Source organism: Numenius arquata, chromosome 15 (assembly GCF_964106895.1).
Source record: "Numenius arquata chromosome 15, bNumArq3.hap1.1, whole genome shotgun sequence".
In the NCBI taxonomy this organism is placed as follows: domain Eukaryota; kingdom Metazoa; phylum Chordata; class Aves; order Charadriiformes; family Scolopacidae; genus Numenius; species Numenius arquata.
The window spans coordinates 9,966,307-9,993,246 of record NC_133590.1 but is presented as its reverse complement, the minus strand read 5'-3'; the positions used below and the strand labels follow the sequence as shown (position 1 = coordinate 9,993,246).

The window sequence follows — 26,940 nt, the reverse complement described above, 5'->3', positions numbered from 1 at the left end:
TGTTTGTGGTTTGTTTTTTTTTTTCACTGTTTGTCAATAGCTTGCTCTTTGTATGGAGAGAGACTTCCACTATTCCCAAAACAAACATTTAGCTTTGGATTTAACACAGAGGTATTTGTTTTGTCGGTTTGTAAATACAGCACAGAATTTTGTGGCTTTTTCAAGCTATTGCCGCTGCTCGGTTAACTTGGTTTCAGCCAAAAGCAACGGTCTCCTGGGAAAAGAGCAGGTAGTATTTGAATGCTTTTAAAAACACTTAGCTAAAGGGCTTGCAAATAAATGGATTCAGGAATAGTTAATATTTGAGTTTATTACTAGAAATTATATTTTTTTTAAGAAATTTATCCAAAAGTTAATGCTGACAGCCTAAGTCAGTGTGCTGTTCCCTGGGAGCTAAGAGAGCTCTGGAGGCAACGGATCCTGCTTTGGGGGAGGAAGTACGTCAGAAGGTTCTTTTTCTGGCTGTGATTCTTCAGCAAAAGCAACAAATTCAAGATTTGCTTCACCTGAAATAGAAGAGAAAAGAGAAACTCATGTTTGCTGTGATCTGGTTTCTCGTGATGTTCTCTCGTGCACTCAGGTTTTGTTTTTTTTTTTTTTTTTTTTAATGCCATGTGATCATAGAATCATAGAATGGTTTGGGTTGGAAGGGACCTTAAAGATCATCTGTCCCAACTCCCCTGTCCTGGGCAGGGACACCTCCCACCAGACCAGGTTGCTCCAAGCCCCATCCAGCCTGGCCTTGAACCCCTCCAGGGATGGGGCAGCCACAGCTTCTCTGGGCAACCTGGGCCAGGGTCTAACCATTCTCACAGGAAAGAATTCCTTCCTAATATCTAAATCTCCCCTCTTTCAGTTTAAAAGCATTCCCCCTCATCCTATGGCTCCACTCCCTGATGAAGAGTCCCTCCCCACCTTTCCCGTAGGCCACCGTTAAGGTTCCACTTTATGCTACAAGAGTCTCTAAACATCTTTAAAAGTCTGGTCCTCAGAAAGAAAGGGGCGACAGTTCTGCACGTTACAGAATCAGGGGATGGTGCAGTGCAGCTTGAGCTGGGACGTTTGTTGCATTCCCTTCTGCACCGATCATCTCACCTCCGTGCCCTTTTTTTGAACACCCTCCTCCTCTGCACTGGTTCTCTCTCGCCAAAGTTCCCATCAGCTGCCTGTGCCTCTTCCCTGCCCCAGCCTTTCACAGCTCTGTGTGAGCCCAGGTTCAGATGTTGCTCTCCGAATTATCACATCACTTCCCACTGCTATTTTTCCCAATTCCGTGATGCTCCTTCCTCCCTGTCCTCACCACCCAATTCCCTGTTTTGCCACATACACAACACCCACCCCATCATGGAATATGTCTCAGTGATGACACTGAATATGTTACTTTTCGGTAAAGGGATGGCCCGTGGGGGATCCAGCCTGCAGACGGTTCACACGCACCTTCCAGGTGCACCCGGAGGCGGCATCGGCATCGGGGCTGCGCTTGGGCCGAGCCTCCTCCGCAGCCCCAGTGGCTCCCAGTGAGAGGGGACAGGGCAGCAGGAGCGCCGAGGGTGACGCTGCTCCGGGACCCAGCTGCGTGCCCCGCTCCGCCGCTCCTGGGGGGACGCCTGATGGGTCAGCGTCACCTCCCATCCATCATCTACTCACGGAGTCCTCTCCTCCTCGGCTCTCCAGTGTATTCCCCAGCCCAGCCAAATGAGGAGCTTGGTATGCAGCTCAGACCCGCCATCGCAGTACTTCCCTCTTGATGATTTAGTTACTGGATTTTATTTCTGCCAAACGATTAACGGCTTCGGGAATTGTTGCTATTTCATTTCACGAGATGCAGGTTTAAATATTTGTCAAACTCAAGCTCTTTTGTTTAGACTATACCATTTGAAGAGGGACTATGTTAATGCTGCTGAGGCAGGTCAAACTCACAGTTCTGTCATTAGCTGTCTTGTTTTTGAAAAGTGTGTTGTGAAGCTACTTTCTTAGTGAAAAATAATTTCTGTCTATGATTCTATTTTTGGCAATGATTACGTATGAGCAAGGGGGAGCTTTCAAGAACTCAGAATATTTTCAGTAAGAAAATTTTTTAAATAAAAACTTTGTTCTACGGTGTGCATGCCAAGTGCTGCTATCCTGTGCACCGAACACTGAAAATGATTAGAAAAAAGAGGGTAAAATGACTTAATTCTCCTTCATTTTTTCTTTTTCTTAGGCACAATAAATTCTTGCAAACCCTTTCCTTCCTTTCTTCCTCTCCTTGTCTCTCTGCCTCCCCTTCAGACTCTCTGCCTTTATTCTGTCTTTGATTGATACCTGAGCAAGTGAGAAGTGGCTGTAATGAACTGGTCTGCATTTCACAGCGCAGAGCGGGGTGGAAAAAGGAGGTGCAGATCCTGCACCGCGGGCAGATGCACACAAGTGCCTAAGGCTGAATGTGCATCCGTCAACTTCGGGTTTTCTTGGGTTTTATTTAGTCCTTCCCCGTGCAATTGTAGCCTTCCAAACACATTTTGCTGGAAATGTAACACACAAAAGCGGGTGGTGAAAAGAAGTTTTGTTAGCAATATATGTTTAGGGGCTTGAGGGAGGTGGGGTATTTGGCCTAAAATTCGGTTTTGGCAGCTTTTCGGCATGTTATATGCGTGGTTTTTGTTTTGTTCCTTTTGCACTGTGAGCTTCAAGACTCCAACCAATTAATTCTGGAAAAAAGCTTAATGTAGGCTACTCCTCAAGAAGGGGTCTATTTTAACATTCAGTAAACAGATAATCCATTAGGACAACAATATACATTGTGGCAAGTGCTATCCTAGGTTTTTTTTGTCAGCACTTATTTATAGTCTTTTGATTTCGCTTCCCTCCTGTGGTGCAGTTTCAATCATTCTCCCTCCAATCTTTGTTCCCGTATTCATTGCGAGCTGAAAACAAAGTAAGAAAGAAGCTCATACGTAGCGTTCTATTCTTGGCCAGTTCTTCCTCTATAGCGAGAAGGCGGTTGTATTTGGTCACCCTTTCTCCGCGGGAAAGACCTCCCAACTTGATAAACCTGGCACCCAGTCCAACAGCCTTAAACGAGAAAGTACGGCTTTTAAAACTACACGGTTCGGGAAGTGAAGTCCTTCTTAATTATTAAACACGGCATCCTACTTCTAATTTCACACTCTCATCTTTCTACAGATAAAACCCCTCCTTTAAATAGAAATAAAATCTCTCAGTGAAAGATTTGTCGGATGCAAACAATAATTTTCCCTGGCGTATGAAATGAAATTTTATTTGCAAATGTAGCTTTAATGCAAAAAGTCTAAGTATATTAGTGTTAAGAATTTTCACCTAAAATATTATTACTACTCAGAAATGTTTTAAGTAACTCACATTTTTTTATAAACTAATGCAACCTCATATACCATACACACTTTTGAAAATACTCCCTGCTTTGGCAAATTTCCTGTGTGTTCTCTTTAAGCTCAAAGATTAACTCTCTGTGGGGAAAAAAACAACACTCTAGAAAAAGGCTCGTTTTGTAAAACGCTGTTTCTGTCTCAAGCAGAAACAAGCTTTCTCCTTAAAAAAATAGTTCACGTTAAAAGCAGCATTCTGGCAATTCTGCAATTGAACAGCTTTCAATACTTACCAGATCCACAAGGCTGTCATCAGAAGATTCTCCATCTGGACTTCCTAATATGGTAATATGTCTTTGACCTATATATAACAGGGGTGTAAAACCTTCATTAGTGTATATTTTAGATATTCGACACACAAATTGTTTGGCCTTTTCATTCTTTTTTTACCTTTGGGCTATCTAAGCTCGAATAGAAACAGGAGCAAAACCAATGAAACCCATGGCAGAAAGATGTAAAGTGTATTAGTTTGTTCCACTAACATTACGTTTTATTTTCAGCGTGGTTAAGGAATATCTAACCTTCTACACAAATTTCTGCCTCTAGCTGATGTGCCTGGTAATGTATTCTACAGGCTATGAGCCTGGTCTGTATATTTCAAATGTGCTCCTTACTATAGTAATGATTTTTTTTCACTATAAAAAAACAGCTTACCATCATGACTGAATGAAATCTTTAAGTTGCTATTTACTCGCTTTGATATAGTGATTCTGGGCTTTTAAAAGGAATAAAGAAGGAACTTATATATTAAATCTGCCCATCTGTTCCTCAGGTATAAAAATGAATGAAGAAAAATTGATACAAAGAGAAATCTTACATATGAAACTGCACAAGTACTGTTAGCACAAAGGCTCAATAATATGTAGTCAATAACCTATGTAAACTGCAATTTTAATGTTTTGGACTTGTTTGGATTTCTTAATTATTCACGCTAGAATTAGCCAAAATTTGGATTACTCAACTATATCTTTTTTTTTTTATTTTGTTTAATTCTGGTATCTAACTGTATGACACATAGCAGCGGTGTCAAAGGGCACCCACTTTCAAAACATCCACAATGTACTAATTTACTACAGATGAAGCTTTAAATGCTGTTTTAAGCTCCTGAACAGAGATTTGTGAATCAAAACATGAATTTTAGTTTCTCCTGGCAAGCGCTTTCTAAATTAGAAGTGGCAATAATTAAATAAAAAGATGTGATATTTACAGGTGTAGCAACACTATTTATTGACTTGTAGGGTGTGAAAGTCAGCCCTTTCCCCCCTCTACTCACCGTCGAGAAGTCCAGTAAGTTCGATGAGGTCTGATACCTTGGTTTGGTTAATATATTTTAGGACAACACCACTGCACCTTGGTGTGTTTACGTTTTGGTCAGTTTTAAGTTTGGAAATATATGTAGCAGCATCTTCAGCAATCAGGTAACATTTGGAACCAAGAGCACAACATACATTATTCCACTGCTGTCTGTCCTGCAAAAACAATCAAGCAAATAACCGGAGTTAAAAAAACCCTAAGCTGAATGAAATGCTCATTGAGGAGGTAAAAATTAAAAACAAAATAATTTGGATTTAATCCTAAAGATACCCTTCATATAAACATATTACATTTTATATTGTATTTTAAAGCTAACTACCTAAGAAAAACATACCACTGGAATTTTGCTTGGATTTTAAGATTTTGCTAGAAAACATAAATTCCAATCTGGAATTAATCAAAGCTGGTTGCATACAAGTATAGTTTAAAATATTTCAAATTAAATGAACTGTAGGAGTTTCCTATTTTGATTTCTTTCCTGAAATGAATTTAATTTTAATGGAATATAGAATAAATTTCTATTGTTTTATTCAGAGGACTCATTCTTGTGTTAATATTTCAAGTGTCATAATATCTGTTTGAATATAAAATAATGACAGCGGAGGCAGTCATAGAATCAATGACACATATCAAGACAGGATGATCAGAGCTGTAAGACTGACCCATAACAGTATTCTGTGTCAAACTGTACTTCACTATCTCTTGTAATTCTCCTGCAGATTTTCATATTGCAAATACGGTTGTTCACAAGAATTCTCATGGAAGTTTGCAGCCCTGGCAGGAGTAGGGAATAATCTGGTGGTTTTGAACATGGGCAATTCAGAGAGTCAGACTGAAACAGCGCAGGGGGGCAAGGTTAACTGGAGTGAGGTAACAATAAACAGATGCTCAAAAAAATGAACTTAAAAAGTTCCAGTTAAGAACAGAATCAGATGGATTTTGCAGTTCATCTGTTTTAGAATTATTGATTCAGGCACTGGGCTGATTCACAACGACATCACTTTGCTTCCCCCTTCAATCACTGTCTTCATGTTTTGTTCATGAAAACAAACTCCATGTTTTTATTTTAAAGAAGATAAAGAGTGCAATTCAACAGCATGAGCTAATTTTTATTAAGTTGTGCAACTACAGAATCTAAGTCAACAATTGCAGGCTCTGCTACAATGAAGATTTTATATTTTTTGTAATACATGGAAACTTAATCTTACGTATAAATGCTAATATTTAAGATTATGCAATCTGTTTCATTCATCTATAACTTGCTTAATAGTATTCTACTTTATTGTTGTAATCTATTGGTCACACTAAATTAACTCTAACTTTGCTCACAGTGGTAAATACATGGTACCTTACTACCACTTTAAAAATTCTGCCGAGCAATGCTGCCAGTGACAGGTTTGTTCCCGCTTTGGGTATAAATCTCAATCACTAAGAATAGCAGCAATAATTTTTTTGAGTGATTCTAAGGAATATACAACTATCTCCAAATTTCAGCTTCTCTCACATAACATAGTATCATTTATATATTACTTGAATTTTATAATTTGAATTATTTGTTTACATAAGAAGGAAAATGTAATAAAAATGACAGTGGTTTAGCAAGTAGAATCAGAAAAAAAAAAGCATTTTCCTGTAATTCTTTAAAATATTTGTACTGTCCATACTCTGTTCATGCCAAGATTATTTTCTGTCAGGAATTATGTCAAAAGTATAGAAAAATTTAGAGTCGCTGTCAATTACAGATATGCAAATAAATTGTTAAATACTTCTTTATAATGATATTTTTGTGCCTACAGACTCTGAAAACAGTAACTTTGCATAGTATATGTTTTGTAAAAATGTGAAAAGTTCAGTGATATACTACTTAACAGTGTTATCCATTTTTCAAGGACTGCACTGTGGTATCTTACCTCTTTTCTTAAGGGATCTATTAATGCAATAATAAAAGGAAATTTATTAATCAGCTCCACATACATGTCAACCATTTCATCAGGACTTTTGAACGTTCCAGTGAGTATTTCATATTTTCCTTTACCCTAGAAAGTAAAGTAAAAAGCGTAAAAGATAAGGAAGGTAACAATTGAAAAACCAGAGTACTAATGTAAGCACAAAGATCTTGTGACACTGGTATCTCTGTGCAGGCAGTGGATTGTGTGTTCTTCATTAAGCACACATTCACTTCCCTACTTTACTCCGTGTCAGAGTGATCAGCACATTGTTAGAGAAAACCCTGCCTAAGTAACAGTGGGTTCCAGTGGGCTCGTGCCAAAGTCTCTGAAAGATGGCACTGCCAAAAGAAGGGAGATAGTACTTTAGCACTTTCTAGGCAACACTGCTAGTTTTAACCCACTTTCTTATAAAGTTAGCAATATTTGACATTTTTATTAAATCTTGCACAAAAAATCTCACCTTTCAGTTCCAAAAAGAGTTAATTTTTTGTGCTTGTTTTCATAAAGACAATATTGCTAAGGGAAAGGAGTGCACCCTCAGTCCTCAAAATCAAGATACTGCCTTTCCTTCCATCTTTTCTCTTTCAAAAAAACCCCTAGTTTAAAACTAGTCTCGTCATTATGGGAAGCATAAACTGCAGCGTACAAAGACTATTAAGGGCACACTGTCAAATTGTGCCAGAATACCCATCACTTTAGTGAATTTAACAGTTCAATAACAGAAAGCTACAGAATTACTATTAATTCATTGGCTAAGATCTTGCTCATTCTAGTACAGGATACAGATATCACGAATTGTCAGGAAAGCAACTGCTTTCACAAAAGACATTAATAATGGAAGGTTTCTCACTATAGTACACCCAAATACATAAAATCTTATTAGCTATTAAATGGAATAGGAGGTTTCTTTTTCTGCTTAGAGAAACCTGTTTGGTCTTGGAACAAGCAACAAGAACTTTAAGACTTCAGCTAGAAATAAACAAACTTCGTCAAATAAAAATCTTGAAAAATAAGAGTTAAAGAATGAGTGTCAATACACAATGAGATGAACGTTTGTGGGTATACACACATACCATAGCAAAAATACAAAGAAAGGTCAAGGTAGTTGGAAGAAAACAACAGATGTAGTGTAATAACATGGAGAAATAAGCATCTAGTGGTGTGAAGGAATTACAGAAGTATACTTGTGTAAATAGTTTCTTCTTGTGCATCCTTGGAAGCAAGGTGGATAGAAGACAATTATTACATTTATGACATGAAAATGAAATGAAATGAAAAAAAAAATCCACCAGGATTTGCCATTTAACAATTTAATTCAAAATTGTCTGAGATGTAATGTGACATGAAGCTGGTTTATTAAAAAAAGCATGTAGTAGGTGCTTGCCCATTAAAAAAGTTTGCTATATTTGACACAGACTGATCTGAAAAATCTTTATTTAGTAAGTAAACAGAGAAAGGGATGATGCAGGCAGGTCTATACCATTTGAATGATTTAAGTTAAATCACGAAAGCAATAGAGATTCCTGCAAGGCAGGACACAAGCTGTAACGGAGGTCTGCCTTGGGCCAGTCAGCCTTATTCCAGGCCAGGTGCCCCACCAATACGCTGGTACAGCTGTGGAGGAGGAATACATGCATTCTCACTGCTCCACCCAGCTACCAGAAGGATGTCTGTGTGTCTTGTCCCCTTGCACTCACAACCCAATAACATCCGCTACACTTGTAGGAATGATTCAACCATCATTTATAAATGCAGAGACAGTTATTTTGGTTTGCTTGATTGCTACCTTAAAAAATGGAGTTAGAAGCTTCTAGGTTAGTTTGCAATGTAATAATAAATAATGTTAACAAATTGCTACATTCCTTTTAAAAACCAACAAAACTGATACTGAAAATAACTTACGTAATCCATTAATTCATGAGCAGCACAATTTATTCCTAAATACATGTCTGTTCCTAGCTCCAGACCTAGATTGCTGCAAGCTGTTTGCATCAGGAGCAGCGGTTGTTCTAGACTATCGTATCCTGTTATTAGGCAACCTAAGTGTGATATTCTTTTTAAGGCTCGTGGCTGAAAGTAAAACAAAAATAATCACTTTATTTGCACACTTGTATATACAAAATACATATATATTTTCACTGTCATTTCAGTCTGCATTCTGTCAACAAAATATAAATCTGTTCTCAGAAATCGCACTGGCAACTGTAAGGACAATTGTCTATGAATGAGGGGTAACCCAGTACTAATGAGCAGAGAGGTAACAGTCCTTGGAAATATGTCTAGTCCCTTGGAAGTATGTCTAGTCATGCAGTTCTCACTCTTATATGGCCAGTATTGGTTTACAAAAAGGTAACCACCACTGAGTTGTCATTGATGCTATGTAAATGTTTCCGGTGCTGTGGACCATCCATTTGTCACAAAACCCCTTTTAAACAGCTTTTACTCATTCATTCCCAACTATAACATTCATATTTCCTCTATGGAGTGTTCCGGAAACACTAGAATCTTCCAAGACTTCTAGAAGGAACACATTTCATAGAGGTGAATACCCCTAGCACAGCTGCATGGAGTTGCCTGCCTCGGGAACAGTGCTCCTGTACACAAGCCACAAGCAGAGTTCCAATGAGCAAGTATTTCATGTGTCCTTCTGTTGTTGGATTTTTTGTAGATTTTCAAACACTGGTTTTTCGCTTTAGAGTCTATGAATTTTGGATTATAAAGAATGACACTAAAAGTTGCCCAGAAAGCAGCAGGATATAATCCTGGGTTAGACTGGAGAAGTCCATTGGAAGGCATCGGTTTTGACAAGAGTTAGACAACTCTTGTCAACTCTTGTCTTGTTCTAACCACTTGTCTTGTCAACTCTTGTCTTGTTCTAACCACTCTAACAGTGGTTAGAACAGAGGCCTAGCTACAGAGCATATATAAATGTTCCTTCACTACAGCAACATTTCTCACCTGACAATATTTTAATCACCAGAATGAAGAGCAAAACCGGCATGGCCTTTCCATCCCATTTAGAAAACTCATCTATAAACCACAGGTTTTGAAGTGATAAAAAAATATCATTTGAGTCATATAAAATAATGTCCTCTGCGCTATGGTGAGTGCTGCCCTTTAGCTACTGGTTCACATCTGCCATTATCTGTACCCTCAAACAGGAACCAGGAACTTAATGCAGCACGATTAAAAGGGGAGTTACGCTCTCAGTTAGGAAACAGAACAATATGCAAGTCGTACAGGTAATAGTTTTATGGCCTACATAATCAAGAGGGCATGCTCTCTGCTGGTGTTACAGGCCTGCAAATGCTCCTTTGGACAATTAACTGAGATTTCTATATGAGAAAAATGACCAGATTCCAGAAGAATTTCCCCTTTCTGTTATTGTTTCACAGGAAGACAAGGTATAGTCAGAAGAATCCAAATTATTATGTAAAATATGAGCATTTGGAATATTTAAAATTCTTGCCTCAACCTTTCCAAAATGGTAATGCAGATTAATGTTTAATTTCTGAAGAACATTTTTTTGTTCCCTGCTGTTGTTAATACCTTGCTGAAGGCTTAAAATGAAAATCTCTTTTCTTACCGGGGCTTTCTTTCCTGCATTTTGTGCTTTGCCTTTCTTACTGTCTGCTAGTTGGGGGCTGGACTGCTGGGAGTGAAAGAAGAAAGAAATCAATGCCATGGAAAAGTCAAAAAATGACACAGAAACCTCAGAATAAAATAAAAATAATAATAATAATAATAAAAAAATTGACTGAATTTTGGTCTAAAGGGACTGCAAATATTCGTCAGGAAATAACTTTTGTTTTGTCTTGAATACTGTCAGTAACTGTCCAGTTTTATTTTGTGGTGGTAGCTCATTTCAATCTTTATTTTCATGTGGGCATCACCCCAACCATCATTTGTTTTTCAAGATTCCCACCTAGCCCATCAAAAAAACAGGGGATCTCAGAAATGAGAATCCAGATTCTGTACTTGGAGACACCCAACAACCTCACTTCGCAAAAGCATATGCACATACTGAGATTGATATGCAACTACAGTAACAATACTTTAAATAATACATGTTGTGTGTGTGACAGACTAAGCAAGATCAGAACCATATATTGTATATCGCTGTGACACCATTCACACCCAGTATAATTCTTCAGGTAAACAGAAAGTCTTACTGTGCTTAGAACAATGCGTTATTCTATCTTCATTAATTTAATGTCCCCAAATGGCCAACGTTTTATTCATCTGTCAGAGAAACAACTATTCTGTGCCATGATACTAAGCCTGACAATAGGCTAAATGTTCCGTGTTTAAGCCTAAAAAAACAATAGTTGCAGAAAGACCAAATGAAATACATCCCATTATTATTACACATTTTTACTGTACCACTTTGCCTGTGGATTCCAACAGTCTCATCAATTCTTTCTGAATATCCAGAACTCTTTCTATGCCCTGAAATTAAACAACAGTAATCTTCAAAAGAAAGATAAATTATTTCATTTCAGCAGCTTAAATCAGAAGAGAGAAAACACTTATTCTAAATGCAAATCTTAATACAACATCTTTTTAAAAAAAATTATTATAGACTTCCTTAATGCAATACCCCCACCCACAAAAGGCAGTCAGGTGTCCAATGATAAAGGGTTAGCAGCAGTGGAATGAACAGGAATATTTGATAATGCTGCTGAATGGGGTGGCAATAAAAGTAGTCTCTTCTTCCCCAAAAGGAACCCTTCCCAAATCTAACAAGTAAGCAATATTTGGGTCTGTGTAGTATCTGAGAAGTGGGAAGACGTTAATCACTGCTCTCAATTGTGACACTATCTAAGACTCCCTAGCTGTAAACTCTGACAAAATTGAATGTATCTACCTTTAGAACATTTCTGGGAAGCAGGAAAACATCACCATCTTCATTTTAAATATTGGGGAATGGACAAACACTTCAACTAAATGAATCCATTGCTTTTAACACAAGACTCTTTCCTTTTTATCTGACTTAGCAGAAGTTTAATGCTAACTTCCTAAATCACATTTCAGATTTTCTTTAACTGTGCCAGTAAAGGAGTACTGAAGGGGGCAGAAGCCAGTCACAGCTGACAACACATCAACACAGGACAAACAGCTACGTTTTTCGCACTGCAGCAAACAGCTTGCTACTCGCCCATGAGCACTAGGAGGCATTATGTCTCTGAAAGGTACAGAATCAGCAACCTTATTAAGAGCTCTTAGTGGCAATTCTAAAAAGTTAAAGGAAAAGGAAAAAGAAAGAGAATTGAGCTCAGCTATTTGTTTAGGTCACCAGCATACAAAGTAGAAACCACAACCCTAATGTAGGCATCTTGTGCAGGTACATTCTTTAACGCAACACATGGCTAAACAAAAAGAGAGGGTTGATCCAGTCTGTCTCATCCATCCTTCTTGCCCCTTGAATAGATTTTGTTCTGCTTTGTATTCCCTTCTATCTTCACAATTTCATTTTTAAAGCAATTTATTCCCAAAGATTTTATGCTTTCCTGTGAGTTTGTTACGAGTTTTGTTGTTTCGTATGCTCTGTCAATCAACTGATACTATTTATAATCTACTAAAGTAAAATCATGTTCTAAACAACGTTAACATATCTTATTGTTGTGTAACACAAAATTCCCCTACATCTTCTTCAATGCACTGATTTTTTCCTCTATACTAACACATACATTTTTAACTTGAAATATTCACATATCTTCTTTTAAATCTTCATCTATTTACTTCTTTTAATGTTGCTTGTCTTGGAACTCTGTACTAACATTTGTTAAAACTTTGGGCTTGCAAGCAAACAAAAAATGAAAATTACAGTTTGTAAAGACTATATTGAAAAGATCTATATACTTATATACATACATAGTTTATATGAAGTCTATAGAATAAATTTATAAAAATGAAAATGAAACAGTACCTGTTTGAGTGACAACTGAACTGGCGGTATAAGCATAACTTCTTTCACTAATTTCAGTTTGGCAGGTGGAATTTTTTCACAGTTCAACAGAGTAACCATTGGGAGTGGTAGAGTCATTTCTCTAGGTAAATCCTGTAGTTGGGAGTACCATGTGGAAATAAAAATGTTAAAAATGAGAATAATTTCTTATATATTTTAATAATGGCACAGGGTTCAAAGATTGCTACAGGGAATGGTCTTAAGGGTGTAATCTATGAGGTATATTTAATACCACTGTTACGAGGGACTGCTGGCTTCAGAATCCTAGAATAACTGGGATAACTGGGCTAAAATAAACAAGTCACATGTACCTGATCATGTTTCAGCAGTGCAATATGTAAATACAATGGGATACGGCTAATGGTGGCACCAGCTTTAGCTATAGCAAGTGAGGTTCCCCCAATGGCCAAGCTGCCACGAAGCACCGATTCAATGGGTTCTGCAGGTGGGATCGTTCTCTCTGCAACTGACACCTTCTTTCCTACAAGACAGAGAGGATCAGCTAAATATTTTCTTGGTTTAAAACATGTGCTGATGTATCACAGCTATATGAGTCATTTCAGAATGTACTCAATGTTTATTACAAAAGAATCAATTCTTTTTTCAAACTTAATCTTGTCAGGTGTTTTATACAAAATGACTTTACAAGTAAGCAAAGCATCTGTCCTCACTCTGGTGTCAAATGTATTTCAAATGCATTTCTTTGGAGATCTTGCAGCCACTGACATCTGTATTTTTATTTACCTATGTTTATATCCAGTAATGTTATATAATTTTCAGGTTCTTTTTATATTCATGACTTCAATATTCTTTACCATCCTCCTTATACCTTCTCCTACCTCCGAATCTCCTCAGCTTCTGCATAAACAACTTGGAAGATTACATTCTAACCTGCCTGGGAGTGCACAAATTTGATTTCTTCTAAAAATGACTGTGAAGAAAATTTAGGCCTATTACAGTTGTATTTTCCAATGAGAAAACAGGTCTTTTAAATATTCCACATGCAGTCTTGTTAAATTTTCAAAAGAACTTATTTCTCTTTCAGATATAGTAGAGTATCTTTTGTCAAAATGCTTGAAACCCAGCAGTTTCCGCCATCATATTTATTGCCTACAGAGCTTATATGAACACATACAGTAAGCACCTACGTGAAACCCAAATAAGCCCTCTGGTTCTCAAGAATCACATGCATTGGGTACTTCTTTTGTAAATCTTACCAACTACTTTGGTTCCTAATAAGAGTGCCATAAAAATTTTGATTCCAACAAAACATAAGTTTTACAGGATACACCTGGTATTTTATGAGAAAATGTTCTTAATAGGACCTTAATTGGATATGTAGATTAGATTATACATCATTTGTGTACCATACACAAATTCTATACCTCTTACATTGAAGATTAAAAGCTACACACAGAGATACTAGTAATCAAGTACTGAGCAACTCTGACGAACTGCAGAGTTTTGCAGAGATCCTTTCCACTACACTGCTTTGTAACCTGCAGAAATTACAACATAGATGCTACCTCTGAAAGCATCTGCTACTGGAAGTCACCATCTGTGAGTGGCCTCCTCTAACAACAAGTAGCTTTATAATCATTGGCTCCTAATAGGCAGGTATTGATTCTAGCACTAACATTATTACAGTCAATGTTCCAATCAAATATAAAGAAAACACAATTAATGAAAACAACTAATATATGTACCAGCAGAAGCTTGACTGAAAGTATAATATACAACATGACGATATCTGGGTGGGCCCGACAATTGCAGATGTTACATTTCATGTCAAAGGTGAATTTACTGTGCACACATCTAACATTAATTGGCAGGGTTTACTGATAGTATATGACAGCTGAAATGAAACTGGTAACAAATAATAATTTACCAAAATTTTCTGCCGTTCCAATAAATGATAACAAACCTTTTTTTTTTTTTTCCTGAGGGTAATGTGTACATGGAGGTAACATGGTGCTTTTTTCTTTGGATTTTTTTTTTTTTTTGTCATGTATACTTACCCTGTTTCTCTACTCTCACGCAATTTTCTCCTTTAGTAGCATTGTTTGCTTACTTCTTTTTACTCTGTACTGCCCATCATTCACATCTCATCCCCTTCCTTCCTTCTTTTTTGCTTTTCACCTTATTTACTCCTTTCCTCAGTGTTAGCAAGAAACTTCCCTTCCTCCCTCTTTCCATTCTTTTCCACTTCCATCTTAATTCTATTTTCATTTTCCTGTTCAATTCTGTGATTCCCTTTTCTTTCCTTATAATTTTCATTTTTATTCTTCATTTGCATCCTCCTCCATTCTTATTCCTCACTCAGAAGAGTAATAACCTCCTGTCTGATCCAACTGTAAAACAAAGGCAGAAACTCTGTTCAACCAATGCATGTGAATGATGAGAAAACTCTGCATTTTCCCCTCTCTCCTTTCTGCAGTAGAAACTGCTGTGATCAGAATGAAGTTGCGGAGACTGCAATCAAACCCTTTGAACATGAGACACTGTGTCATGTGTTCGGAAGTGTTCAGTGTCCACAGAATACCTCAGAAAGTATTTTAGCACCCTTATCAATGTCTGTATTACAGAAAGTATTAACATAAAATCAACTAAAACCTGGTTTTGCTGCTTTTTTCCCCACAGGTAGTGCTGTTGCTGATGGAGTGCATGAAGTAAGGGCAAGAGTGACTTCTGCTTCTTCTTCTTCTTGCTTTTGAATTTCTTTTTTTTCTTCTGCCTGTTTTGTAAAATATTCACTGAGGAAAGAGACATAAAGATTACTGGCTCAAAATATTGTTAGATGTATGACAAGTAGACACCGGACACAGGCTAAAGAACACACTAATATGTATATACATTGTCTGTGGATAAGCTCAGTGCAAAAGACACACATGGGCCTTTGGTACCACTTCCATTGTGCAGTGCAATGAACAGAAGAAGTGGAGCTGCAGTCTGAAAAAAACATCCCCGCTGAATTAAACCGGCACTTAATGAGTTTCTTAAATAGAGCCTTTGACTCATGAACATGTTTAGAGATTTTTTTCTTAGACATTAGATATTTTTGTATCACAGGTATGAAACCTTGTGAAAAACAGCATGATTTTCATATCATAATTATGAAAAAAGCAGGAAATAATATAGTGCAATGTATGAGATAGACATCACATATTAAAAATGTATAAAAAACAATACTAGAACACACTGAATATTCGATATGTTTTTAATTCACAATATAAATTAATGGTATATATTTCAAATGCAATAATTTGCAAAATAAGCGCAACCTACCCAAGGATCTTATCAACTTTACACTGGTCAGTGGGCTCCAAGTCTCTTAACATTGTGTTCAGTGAGTCATTGACCCATTCCACAGCGGTGTTAACAGAGTCATTTCTTTCTTTCTCATCAGCTTCAGTTGTTTCAGGTAAAGCATTTTCAGGTATTTGAGAATGAGAAGACATAACAGTGGAACAAATCCTCTGAAAAAAAAAATGAAAAGAGGCTTAGAACACTAATTTCTAGCTTGCAAATGTCATTTGAAAGACTAGTAAGTTTAAGTCCTTAACAACTCTACAAGTACCTGTCTCCAAATCTACTGTTTGCTCTATTTATCTTTTTTCATCCAGCACCTTCTTCCTAGTCTCTTATACTTTGTTAATCACAGATGTTTTTCAAATGTCTTGAACTACATTATAAGTACTTAGGCAAAAACCTCCTGCAGATCTGCTTTACACATATATTTTGTTATCAGAATGGAATGGAGTTATTTTAAAGAGCATACGGTCATTAGGACATCTTTTATTGCAGCTGTGGTAGCCTGCTGTACCAGGATTCATCAGCACTCATGCTTATGCCATCCCCCATGATCAGTTACATTTTGCCTTACTTAGGTAATTTAATCTTACCGTTCTGTACTGCTGAAGGATAAATGATACTTAAGAAAATTCACTTAATGAAGATACAATTTACAAATATCACAGTTGCCTGCATTAATAGTATTAACTTTACATACTGTGAATATCTACAAAATTATATTTAATTCAAGAATGAAGTGAAACATAGTTTAACTGAGGGAAAATATAAACAATTATTCCACAATAGTTAGAGTTGCAAAGACAGTATCTTGAATATTTCAGGTTGGGGGAGAGATGGCAATGCACCATCAATTTTGAATTGCAGGTGCTAGACGGATGTTTGACTTCACGATCACCCACATCAGCCTATTAGCTCAGTGTAAAAAAGTGCCTTCACCTATTCTGTGTTTTTCACCTGTGCTATATTTTTCATGAAACACCATCATAGAAATAGAAATATGAGGATCAAAAGGAAAATGAACTTGCAGGGCTAGATATGGGGTGTAACGAAAAGCTACATGATCATTAAGACAGACAAAAATTTAATGTATAAAGATGCACTGTCAACATCCCACTCATATAATACAGATAAGTATTGTCTAATTGATGGAAAACAAAGCTTTTATAGTTGCTGCCACTGTCTAACTTCTCATGACAGTTTTGTTCTAAGTTACAACATTCAGCTGTTGAGTCCCAGAGATTCATACCCTTTCATTAAAGATGGAAAATAAAATATTCCTTAGGACATGAGTAGAATAATACCTCTCCCTGATATTGTCTTGTTAAAATAAATAAAATAAGAAGCAGCTCATACCTTCTGATAGTTTTTAACTGTACAGTATATTTCTACTTCTAATGTTGGCTGACCAACTCCATCAAGAACTTTTCTTCCAACTAATTTGCATATTACTGGAGCTTTTGAGAATTTAGAAAAGTAGTTAGCCTTAAATGAAAGAGAAAGAACTTCATTAAAAGTCAATTTCTATGCAAAGAGGTTTTTAATTTCCATTAAATGTATTTCAATCAAATCCACCATTGAGCAAATCCATTTATATGTTCCAGTATTCAAAATACTTCTGTGACACTGCACACATAGCTCGATACTATCTGCTTAAGAAAGAGATTACAAGGAATGGATCCAACTCATATCTAAGCATGGAAATCCAAAACCATATCCAGGTTAGGTGAACATGTGTTTTATTTGGCAAAGTTAGTGATGAGTATCAAGGCCTCCTTAACTCTCCTACAAAATAGGCATTTCTCCAAAGCCTATTTGGCTTTACACTGAATAACAAAAATAGCCATCGTGCTACTCATGAAACTCATTTCTATCAGAATTCACATAGCATCCACCTCCCCTGTGCAGTGAGCTGCTTCAAATAACAATTTTGTCTGTGGATAAGATCTTAAAAAAATACATGTTTCTTTTCTCTCATTAGAAGAGAAGAAAGATCCTGGTCAAGAAAAACTCTTAGAAATCCATATAGAACTCTACTAAATCCTACTGTTATATTAAATTTTTTGTAGCATGCTTTCATGTATTTACCTATTAACAAGTAGTTATTAAGCTTTAAAATAATATTTTAATTTTTTTCCCTAATAAAAATACTAGAAACAATCTCTAACCAAAATCCTCTTGCTCAGAAAAAATTCTCATGTGAAATGCTACCCATAAAATTTTGCATTGGCTGCAGCCAGGGAAAAATGACAAGTATTTTCAGAACATACTTCTTGCTTATAGAAAGTACTTAGTGTCCCAGACATCTAATAATGTTTCAAAGTTGGTTAATCAAATACATATGTACAGTGGCTCATGTGTTTCAACACTCAACCGCTGCAATTATTAAAGACCTTCATAGCAGAAGATTTAATCTGGAAGGAAGAGAAGCTTGCCAGCAAGCTTCTAAGTAACACTGGTAACCACTCCTTTTCTAGGCTCCTCTCTTACAGAACATACTCGCTGTCAGGTTATTTATCACGATGACCAAACTCTCCTAATCTGAAGTGTTTTTTTCGGTTGGACAGAACTGAGCTAACAAGGCTGGCACAATTGTACGAGTTACGGGTATTCCACACAGGACACAAGACAACTGATGTAGCTAAGGCTCACTATTCCATGGGAAATCTGGGATTTTGTGTTATCAAACTTTGAGCCCTGTGAGAAAAGTGAAAACCTGGGCTTCTGGCAGGCAGTTCTCTTACTTCTTCCAACATGGTCTTTAATGGGCCTGTTGAACTGTCATCATCCAACTGTGAGAGTATATTCGGGGCTCTGTCCGTATTTAATAAACACCAATGTTGCTTTAAAAAAAGGATTAAGTTGCTACCTGAGGTTTACTACATACTCCCTTACTAGTTTCATTCTTTAGTCTGGTATTGGAGACGGTCACCAAACCATGATTTACCAAATGGGAAAACTAGGAAACACTTATAGCTGTTTCCTAGGAAGGAACACGCCAAACACCAAGCAAGGCTAGAACTGGTGTTTCCAGTTCTAGTCCCTTCCACTGGTGATGGCAAAACACTTGGAGATGGGAAACGGTATAAGACGTAATGAAATGTTTCATTTCCACAGGTGCTTTCACGTGAAAGAATGTACTAGAAATTATTTTTTTCAAGAGTTGCTCACTACTGTAGCGTTGGCAATTCCAGCATCACCACTAATAAAGGTTACATTAGGACTACTGTCTACAGTATTTTTCCAACTGGGCACAGATAAAATTAGTCTGATTCTTGGCAGTTCCACTGCGGCTCATTTGCTTTTCAGGCACAGCTGCAGTGTGACCAGCAGCACCCAGACTCTTGTTGCCACTGGCCCCAGACACCACCATGCTGAGCAGCAGATTTATTAGGGATGTCCACCTGTGCACTCCCAAGGCAACATACTTTGTTTTCGTGCTGAGACAAGCAACCAGCATAGGACGAAAGTCCTGCTGCTGCGGAAATGTATTTGGCCCAGTGTCAAAGTGTCACTGGTCACAAACAAAACCACCACAGACCCCACCCGAGTCAGCTGGAAATTATTTTCAGCTTAATTGTCATCGCAGAGATATCGAGCTCCTCGCATCAACCTGTTGGGTTTATAAAGCCCATGAGGTGGGCAACGCCCCCCTTCCCTGAGGACAAGGAGGGAGCCCGGGGTCCACGCCAGGTAGCTGGGAGGGGGCTACGGGAAGGCCCGGTATAGCAGGCGCCTCGGGGAGCTCCACACGGGGCCAGGAAGGCCCCTGCTCGCCGAGGAGATCCCCCTCCGGTACCGCTCACCCCGGCGGGGGGGTCGGACGCCTCAGCCCGCCGCGGCGGGGTCCCCCCTCAGGAGGAGCTGGGGCGGGCGCCTGCGCGTTGCTTCCCCTCCCCGCGCTACCAGCTCCCCGTAGAGATCCGCGGGGCGCAGGGGGAAGAGGGCGTTGAGCGCTTCCTCCATCCTCTGCGGCACTCCGTGGCCTCGGTAATACTCCGCTGCCTCCTGCCGCGGCCCCATGAGCTGCCGCCGCCGCTGCAGCCGCCGCCCGCCGGTCTCCATAGCTGGGCTGCGGCGGCCGCCGGCCGGGCTGGCTGCTAGGCGACGGCCGCACGTGTTCTCGCGAGAGCCACGCGCCCCGTGCCGCGGGGCGGGAGAGGGAGCCGGCGGCCCCTCAGGGAGCCGCAGTCCCCCGGGCCGCTCGGTAAACGGCGCTTCGCTTCCCCGGAGCCGCTAATGAACATCTTGGCCCTGCTGCGTTGCTGGGCCCGGCACGGTTGGAGAGCCGGGGCGTGGTTCGGTTTTCTTAATGCCGTGTGTTGGCGCTTCCCTCAGAGGCTGGTTATGGTCTTCCCAGTCAGAATGCCTCGAGCAGGTACTCTTTAGTTTTAAAAGTCTCCGAACAACAAAATTGTGTTAAGATTATCGTCCTGAAAGAGAGACAGATTATGGTTTGTGAAACGTCTAGTGAGGATAACGCTGCAAAATGCCCCAGTAACTCTACTTCTGCGTTTAAAAGCCCTCTGCTTTCAATGAAAAGAAACGTTTCACAACCTAAATGATCATTTTTAGTCTGCAATTTCCTACAGAAACTTTCACTTTGTTACACTGTTCATTGGTAATTTTGTTGAAGTAACTGAAAATGGAGATACTTAAAAAGCTGTTAGCTGCACACTTCCTCAGCTCTAAAATCAATATGTGTAGACCTTTGCTCATTGTGTGTTCACTTCTCTAGGTTGGGTGATAATGAAGAAAAATCCCCACTGAATCATTTTCTTTTCCTTTCACATCCTTCAGAAATAGTATGGTACCTCTCCAGAGAGTTAAACACTTTTTTTTTTTTTAAGCTCTTTCCTCAGAAGAAGTCTCTAAACTGGCATTACTCGTTCCTTGAGGACAGCGGGCAGTGAATCCCTCGTTGGGCTTTCCTCATTCAGAGTGGATGGTTGGCTGGGTGGCAGTAGTGGAGTTGTCCCAGATCTGTGTCTCATGCACGCGTTTGGCCCAGAAAGCTCTGGTTTAATTAAATATCCCTGGAAGAACAGGCTTCTGGAGGTAACGGTGCTGGTGTGGTGCTCTGAGAGCATCATGACACACCAGACAGTACAACCCGATGCGAGAGCTGTACCTTCTGATATGTTTCAAGTGCCTCTAGATCAGTTTCCCACCTTCTGCCTTTTAAAGGGCTCTGAATAAACTGCATCATGGAGAAACAGCTTCATGTATTGCTCTACGGGTATTGATCAACCGTCTGGGATAAGAAGCTTGTCAGCTTTGCCTTTAGGAAAGCAATGAACTGAAGCAGATTGATACTCTTGTTTATTTAATAACCTTGCACTCTTTTTTTTTTTTTTTTTTTTAAATAAACTGTTTGAAATACTAGTGAGGATTCCCTTCAAGTATTTATCATTTTTGGTTCATGATCGAGTGAACATTAGATGAATTATCTGTATGGCCATGTAATTTCCATTAACAGTAACAGTAATTGTAAGCATGTAGAAAGAGGTTGGCTTATCCTATGATCCTACCTATTATGAAGTAGTTAACTGATTAAGGTTAGGATACTGCAAGCCACTTCATACCATTGGTGAACTCTCTGCAACCCCATTATCTTCATTAGGCTTGTGTGGGTGTAATTAATTGGTGTTTAGTTAACAGTTGTGTTGAATGAAAAGAATTTAGTTCTATTTCTCTTAGTTTTATTGGCCCCATGGCGCTAACAGGCTAAAGTGTAATTAAAAACTCTCTAATCAAAGTATATGTAGCAAGCCTCAAGGAACAAACCCAGTGAGGAAAAGCCTGTGATTGGTGTGACTCTGGCCTTTGAGAAATGACCAGGTACAAAGGACACCCTATAGTCGTTCTTTTTTGTTTTTAAACAGTGGAGATGCCTCACTTACATCAACATGTACATTTAAAATTGACAAAGCCATCTGTATAAGCTTGCAATCGTCACTTTCCTGGGAGTGTCCAGAAACATAAAAGCCAATATTTTGATGTCTTCTCAACAGATTTTCTCTCAAAATCTTTTAGATCATATAGTGTTTTTGGTGGATAGAGAAGTGGGTCTTGTGTTTCTTTTGAGAACAGCTGTACCTAATTTTTTATCACCTCTTGCCTTTACTATAACTGTTGTGCCAGGAAATAAATTATGATCAGTTATTTCTCATTTATGATATTGTATTGTGTGCATTCCTTTTTTTGCAAGATGTTTTGTATCTCACTTGAGTATTTGTATGTGGTGCTAATCTGGGGCACTCTAAAACCAGGTGTAATACAGCATGCTCAAGTGCCACGTAAAGGATTTGCTTTTTGCTGTTCTAAAATGTTGCTTTAAAGATACAAACTTGCCCCTTAAATCAATTAAGATCATGGTCTCACTGCCATCTGTGTTCTTGTAGGATTTCACAGAAGAGTAATGTGTGCTCATTCCGCTGACGGGGTCTTCTTTGAAGTCAAGTCTGAGTACATAAAAACTGCATGACATTTCCAATAAAATCAGGATTGCCTTTTTAGCTCAGTGATACAAATACTCTTGTACAAGTACATTACTGTTTTAGGTTTTTTTAAATTTCTTAAATGAAAAAAGGCACTTTTTTTTTTCCTTTTTACACCTAAAATGCTTCTGTAGTGTTTCTTTTAATTCTTAGTATTCTGTAAAGGATAAGCTCCAGTAACAAAGCTAAATATAACTTTATGTACAAGAGTAAACAGAAGCTTTGGTCCTGGGACACAGCTGAACATAAAATTTAGATTGGGCTTTGAGTCTAGATAAAAAACTTCCAAGAACTTGAGTAATATATATACTGGATATTTGGAAATTTTTAATAAGTATTTAGTGGTTGGGGTTTTTTTCCTTCTAGCATTATTATTTAATTTCCAGAGTACTCATATAAGAGTTCACTTGCCTTGAGTAATCATTCTCCGCTCCAATGGTTACTTCAAGCTGAGTGGGTTTTAGTACTAATTTATTTCTAAAGTTTGAGGATTCTTCCTGTGGGTCTGTTCAGCTCCTGCTGTGCGAGGGTGAGCCTCGCCTTCTCCAAAGAAGCCTGCTAAACCAAAATGTGAGAGCTTATTGGCTTTGATTTATCATTCAACTCTAAATATAATTCGGAACACAGTGTTTAAAGACAAGTTTTTGAGCTGATTTTTGAGTTTACAGAAGATTGTCCTCTAATTTCTGTGATATAGCTGGTTTTGTAGCATGTAGGTTTTTTTAATGTAAAGCACAGGTTATTGGTGAATGCTAGGTTTTGTCTCAGATGTGAGGAGTTTACTACATGATTTCTTTGTGGATGCATTTTGAAGTAACTGTTATAAGCTTTAAGGCATTATTGAAGCCTACCTAGTGGAGGGATGCTGACATGATGGATTATAGGGATTTTTGTCAGTATACTGTCAATATCATACTCTGAAATGTTAATGCACTTATAAATATATACAGAGTTTGCGTGTTGTCAAGCTTTGTGAAATTAATTTAAATATTTTTTATGACATGAAAATAAAATTGTGTACTCATATGTAAGTTACTGCATATCAGGTATTGATATAATTTCAAAGATGATGTAGCCATAATACATTTGCAATTTATACAAAGCAGCAATCAAACTTAGAGATGAACAGAGAGTTAGAAAAGCAGGAACATTTACTTAAGTTTTCTAGTTCTGAGGCTGGGTAATTACTGCTAAAGAAAAACTTACTTTTACATAAATCAGAGTTTATTCTTGTTCATAAACTTTTTTTATGGTCAGAATGGTTTTCTTGATGTTCTAGTTTCAACTTGCAGTTCAAACAGCGGATAGAAAAAGTAATGTATTAAAGGGAATTAATCCTTTCTACTTTTCTAACTTGTTTGTTGAAATGAGATACCTTTCTGAAAAGGATGACTTGATATCTTTTTAAAGGTTCTGAGCACTAAAGCACCTTTTTTTTTTTTTTTTTTTTTCCCCCTGGTAAAGCTTTCCATTTATTACTCTCTCTATAAAGAATTTTGCAGAAATTTTTTTTAATCTAATTTTTTTTAGTTCCACTCTTCAGGCTCTGTGTCTTCCTCTTTCCTTTTATGTTGGATTAGAAACCCCCTGAATTTGCAGTTCCAAATCTGGAAACTTTTGGGGTGGTTGGAAGCAATCTGGTTGTCCGTTACTGGTTAGCGGATCAAAGGTTTACATGACTCAGAAGTGAAACCTGACTAGTCCAGATGAACTGGTGATCTGTGGGATACATGAAAAATAAAGTTTGAAATCATAACGACTTACAAGTACTTAATAGTTGAAGTGAATATCACAACAAGTGAGAAAGTGTTAACTCTGAAGTCCTGTAACTTGCTGACAGATTTTTAGATAAGTCTTTCTGTTTCTTTCCAGGAAAAGTGAAGCTGGTGGCAAAGGGGTTTAAGGAGTTCAAATAAAAAGGTATTTTTGCATTACTCTTGAGAATTGGGGCTTTCCTGCATCCTGTGATTTTTTGGGACAAATTGAGTATGGAAGAAAAGGAAGAATGGCATTTTTTTCCCCCATGGTATATCTCTTGATTTTTACAACCTTAATCACTTGGGGCATGTCTTGAACTTTTAACCTTCTTTCCCCAGCACTGATGCTGTGAATAATGGACTCTCCTGCTTGACACGTAACTAGATTGCAGTTCAAAGTGGATGTCACAAACACTATTGCACCATCTGGAGCAAAAGCCTGACTATCATTTTGGGATAAGCCCATAAGATCATACAAATTTATAACTGACTTCATTTTTCACTAATTTAGGTTTCTTTAATTCAAAAAAATGGGGTTTATTTAATTCAAAAAAATGGGGTTTATTTAATTCAAAAAAATGGGGTTTATTTAATTCAAAAAAATGGGGTTTATTTAATTCAAAAAAATTTTATTTTTTTGAGAAACTTGCCTCCTGTTGCTGGCATTTTTTGCACAAACCCCCCCAAAATTTTCAGATCTTGTATGAAAGTCGTATTACATTTCTAACTATTTTGATCCTACTTTTTGCTATAAACAAGATATCAATAGTTCCCCTGAGGTAGGGAAATGCTGTGTGATTTGTGGAGATAAAATTCTCAATTTTCCCCGATTTCTGTTGTTGCCCTTAATAGTTCTCTTCAGTTCAAGATTCATTTAGTTAAAAAAAAAAAAAAAGGATATATTGCTCCTGCATTAAAAGATTGCACATTTTTGAAGCAAGATGTGATTGCAAACTGAAGTTTTTCAGTGTGACTTCTGAAAGATACATAATATTCACAGTTCCATTTAAGATATTCAGCCATTTTGAATGTTATTTGAATAACATCCAGCTGCTGCAATGAAATATACCTTATTTTGAAGGAAAAGAATCTATTGATTCTATTGAATCTGTTGAATATTGAGTATATTCGTCCACAAAATACTGTTTGTATAAATTCTGTATACTGCTAGAACTTTATTAAAAGCTAGTTGTGTGGCTTGTCTGAAAGCACCAGATTTTTGAGTGAGCTTGAACACCTTTGACTTCTGCTGGAAGTTGATGAGACTTGTAAATCCATAGCATTTCTTACAGAGTGGCTTAAAATTAAAGCCATCTATGAATGTGAGGTCAGTCTGGTGGGTTTGTTGTGTTTTGGAAAAGATGTGACTATTGGAAAACTAGCCAGGCATGGTGCATTTGCACGGAAGGGATTAGTTCAGGTGTCAAATATACCTATTTTCTAAAATAAAGCAGTGGCTGATTCATATATAGAGACAGTGACTGTCTCTAATACAAAACCTCCCTTCATTTTCTTTTTTTGAACATTGATAAACAGATTTTAGGAATCAAATACCTGTGGGCAAATGTAGAAATATTGTGCTTCTGAATGTAACTTGGTTTTGGAAAATACTTTTGGTTCTACATAATGATTGAGAACTATACCAAAAAGTAAGGTAATGCATATGATGATGTTTAGAAAAAAATACTGTTTAACATTAACCCAATATTTCAGATTCCTAGAGCACAAGGATATGCCTCTCAAACAAGTTTTCACCTAACTTGATCTTCCTTTCTTGAAACTATACTATGATGTAAATTACAGAATCACAATCATTTATGTTGGAAGTGACCTCCTGAGATCGTCTACTCCCTCTCCCCTCCTCAAGCAGGGTAGGCTTGAGCAGGTTGCCCAGGACCATGTCCAGTCAGGTTTTGAGTATCTCCCCAGAGGGAGACTCCATAACCTCTCTGGGCCACCTGCTGCAGTGTTTGACCACACACAGCAAAAAGCAAATTCTTGTCTTACATTGAATGTGCTATTTTTTAATTTGTGCCCATTGCCTCGTGTTTTGCTGGTGGGCACTACTGAGAGGAGTCTGGCTTCCTCCTCTTCATTCCCTCCCATCAGGTATCCATATACATTGATGAGAGCCCCTCCAGCTTTCCCCTCTCCAGGCTGAAGACTTCCAGCTGTCTCAGCTTCTCCTATTATGAAACATGCTCCAGTCCCTTAATCATCTTTGTGCCCTGTGCTGAACTCACTCCACTCAGTCCATCTCTTTCTTGCATTAATTGCAGTGATAGAAATTGCATAACCATGTTTGGTTATGGTGTATTGATATAATTTATTTGATGATATTAGTATAAGAAAGATTATGATTTGATGGAGCATAACTGGAATTGTGCTTAAGAAAAGAATTCAGTGTCAGACTGAATTTCTGTGAGGATTTGTATATTTATTTAAAAAAAAAAGCATGCTATCCACTGAAAATACAGCTCACTCGCTGTATATTGCACTGATAGGAATGTATCTTTAACTGTGATACAGGAGTGCTGTTTTCTAGTCTCCATTTCTTACAAATAGCTACTGAAAGCAACATGAGGGGAAGAATTGATAGAAAGAATTTTTTGACAGAAAACCCTCTAGAACTGGAGCAAGACAGTGCATCTGCAATTGTACCTTTTGTGAAACGTACTTAAAGCAATGGGAAGGACAGTGTGTAAAACTCATCAGGCTTCAACCAGAAAGCAATCAGTACACCTAATGTGTCCAAAC

The 26,940-nt window shown here is 37.9% G+C and overlaps 1 protein-coding gene across 1 annotated transcript; it reads right to left on the bottom strand.

Moving 5' to 3' along the window:
• Positions 1-393: 393 nt before the first annotated feature.
• On the bottom strand, positions 394-19,991 carry ENO4 (enolase 4). Its single transcript, XM_074158900.1, has 14 exons — positions 19,833-19,991; positions 17,283-17,411; positions 15,903-16,093; positions 15,231-15,370; positions 12,929-13,098; positions 12,579-12,710; positions 11,033-11,098; positions 10,236-10,301; positions 8,552-8,719; positions 6,611-6,736; positions 4,660-4,855; positions 3,620-3,687; positions 2,937-3,054; positions 394-506 (listed from the first exon to the last, which is right to left on the bottom strand). The coding sequence occupies exons 1-14, from the start codon at positions 19,989-19,991 to the stop codon at positions 394-396; spliced, it is 1,842 nt and encodes a 613-aa protein (XP_074015001.1).
• Positions 19,992-26,940: the final 6,949 nt, after the last annotated feature.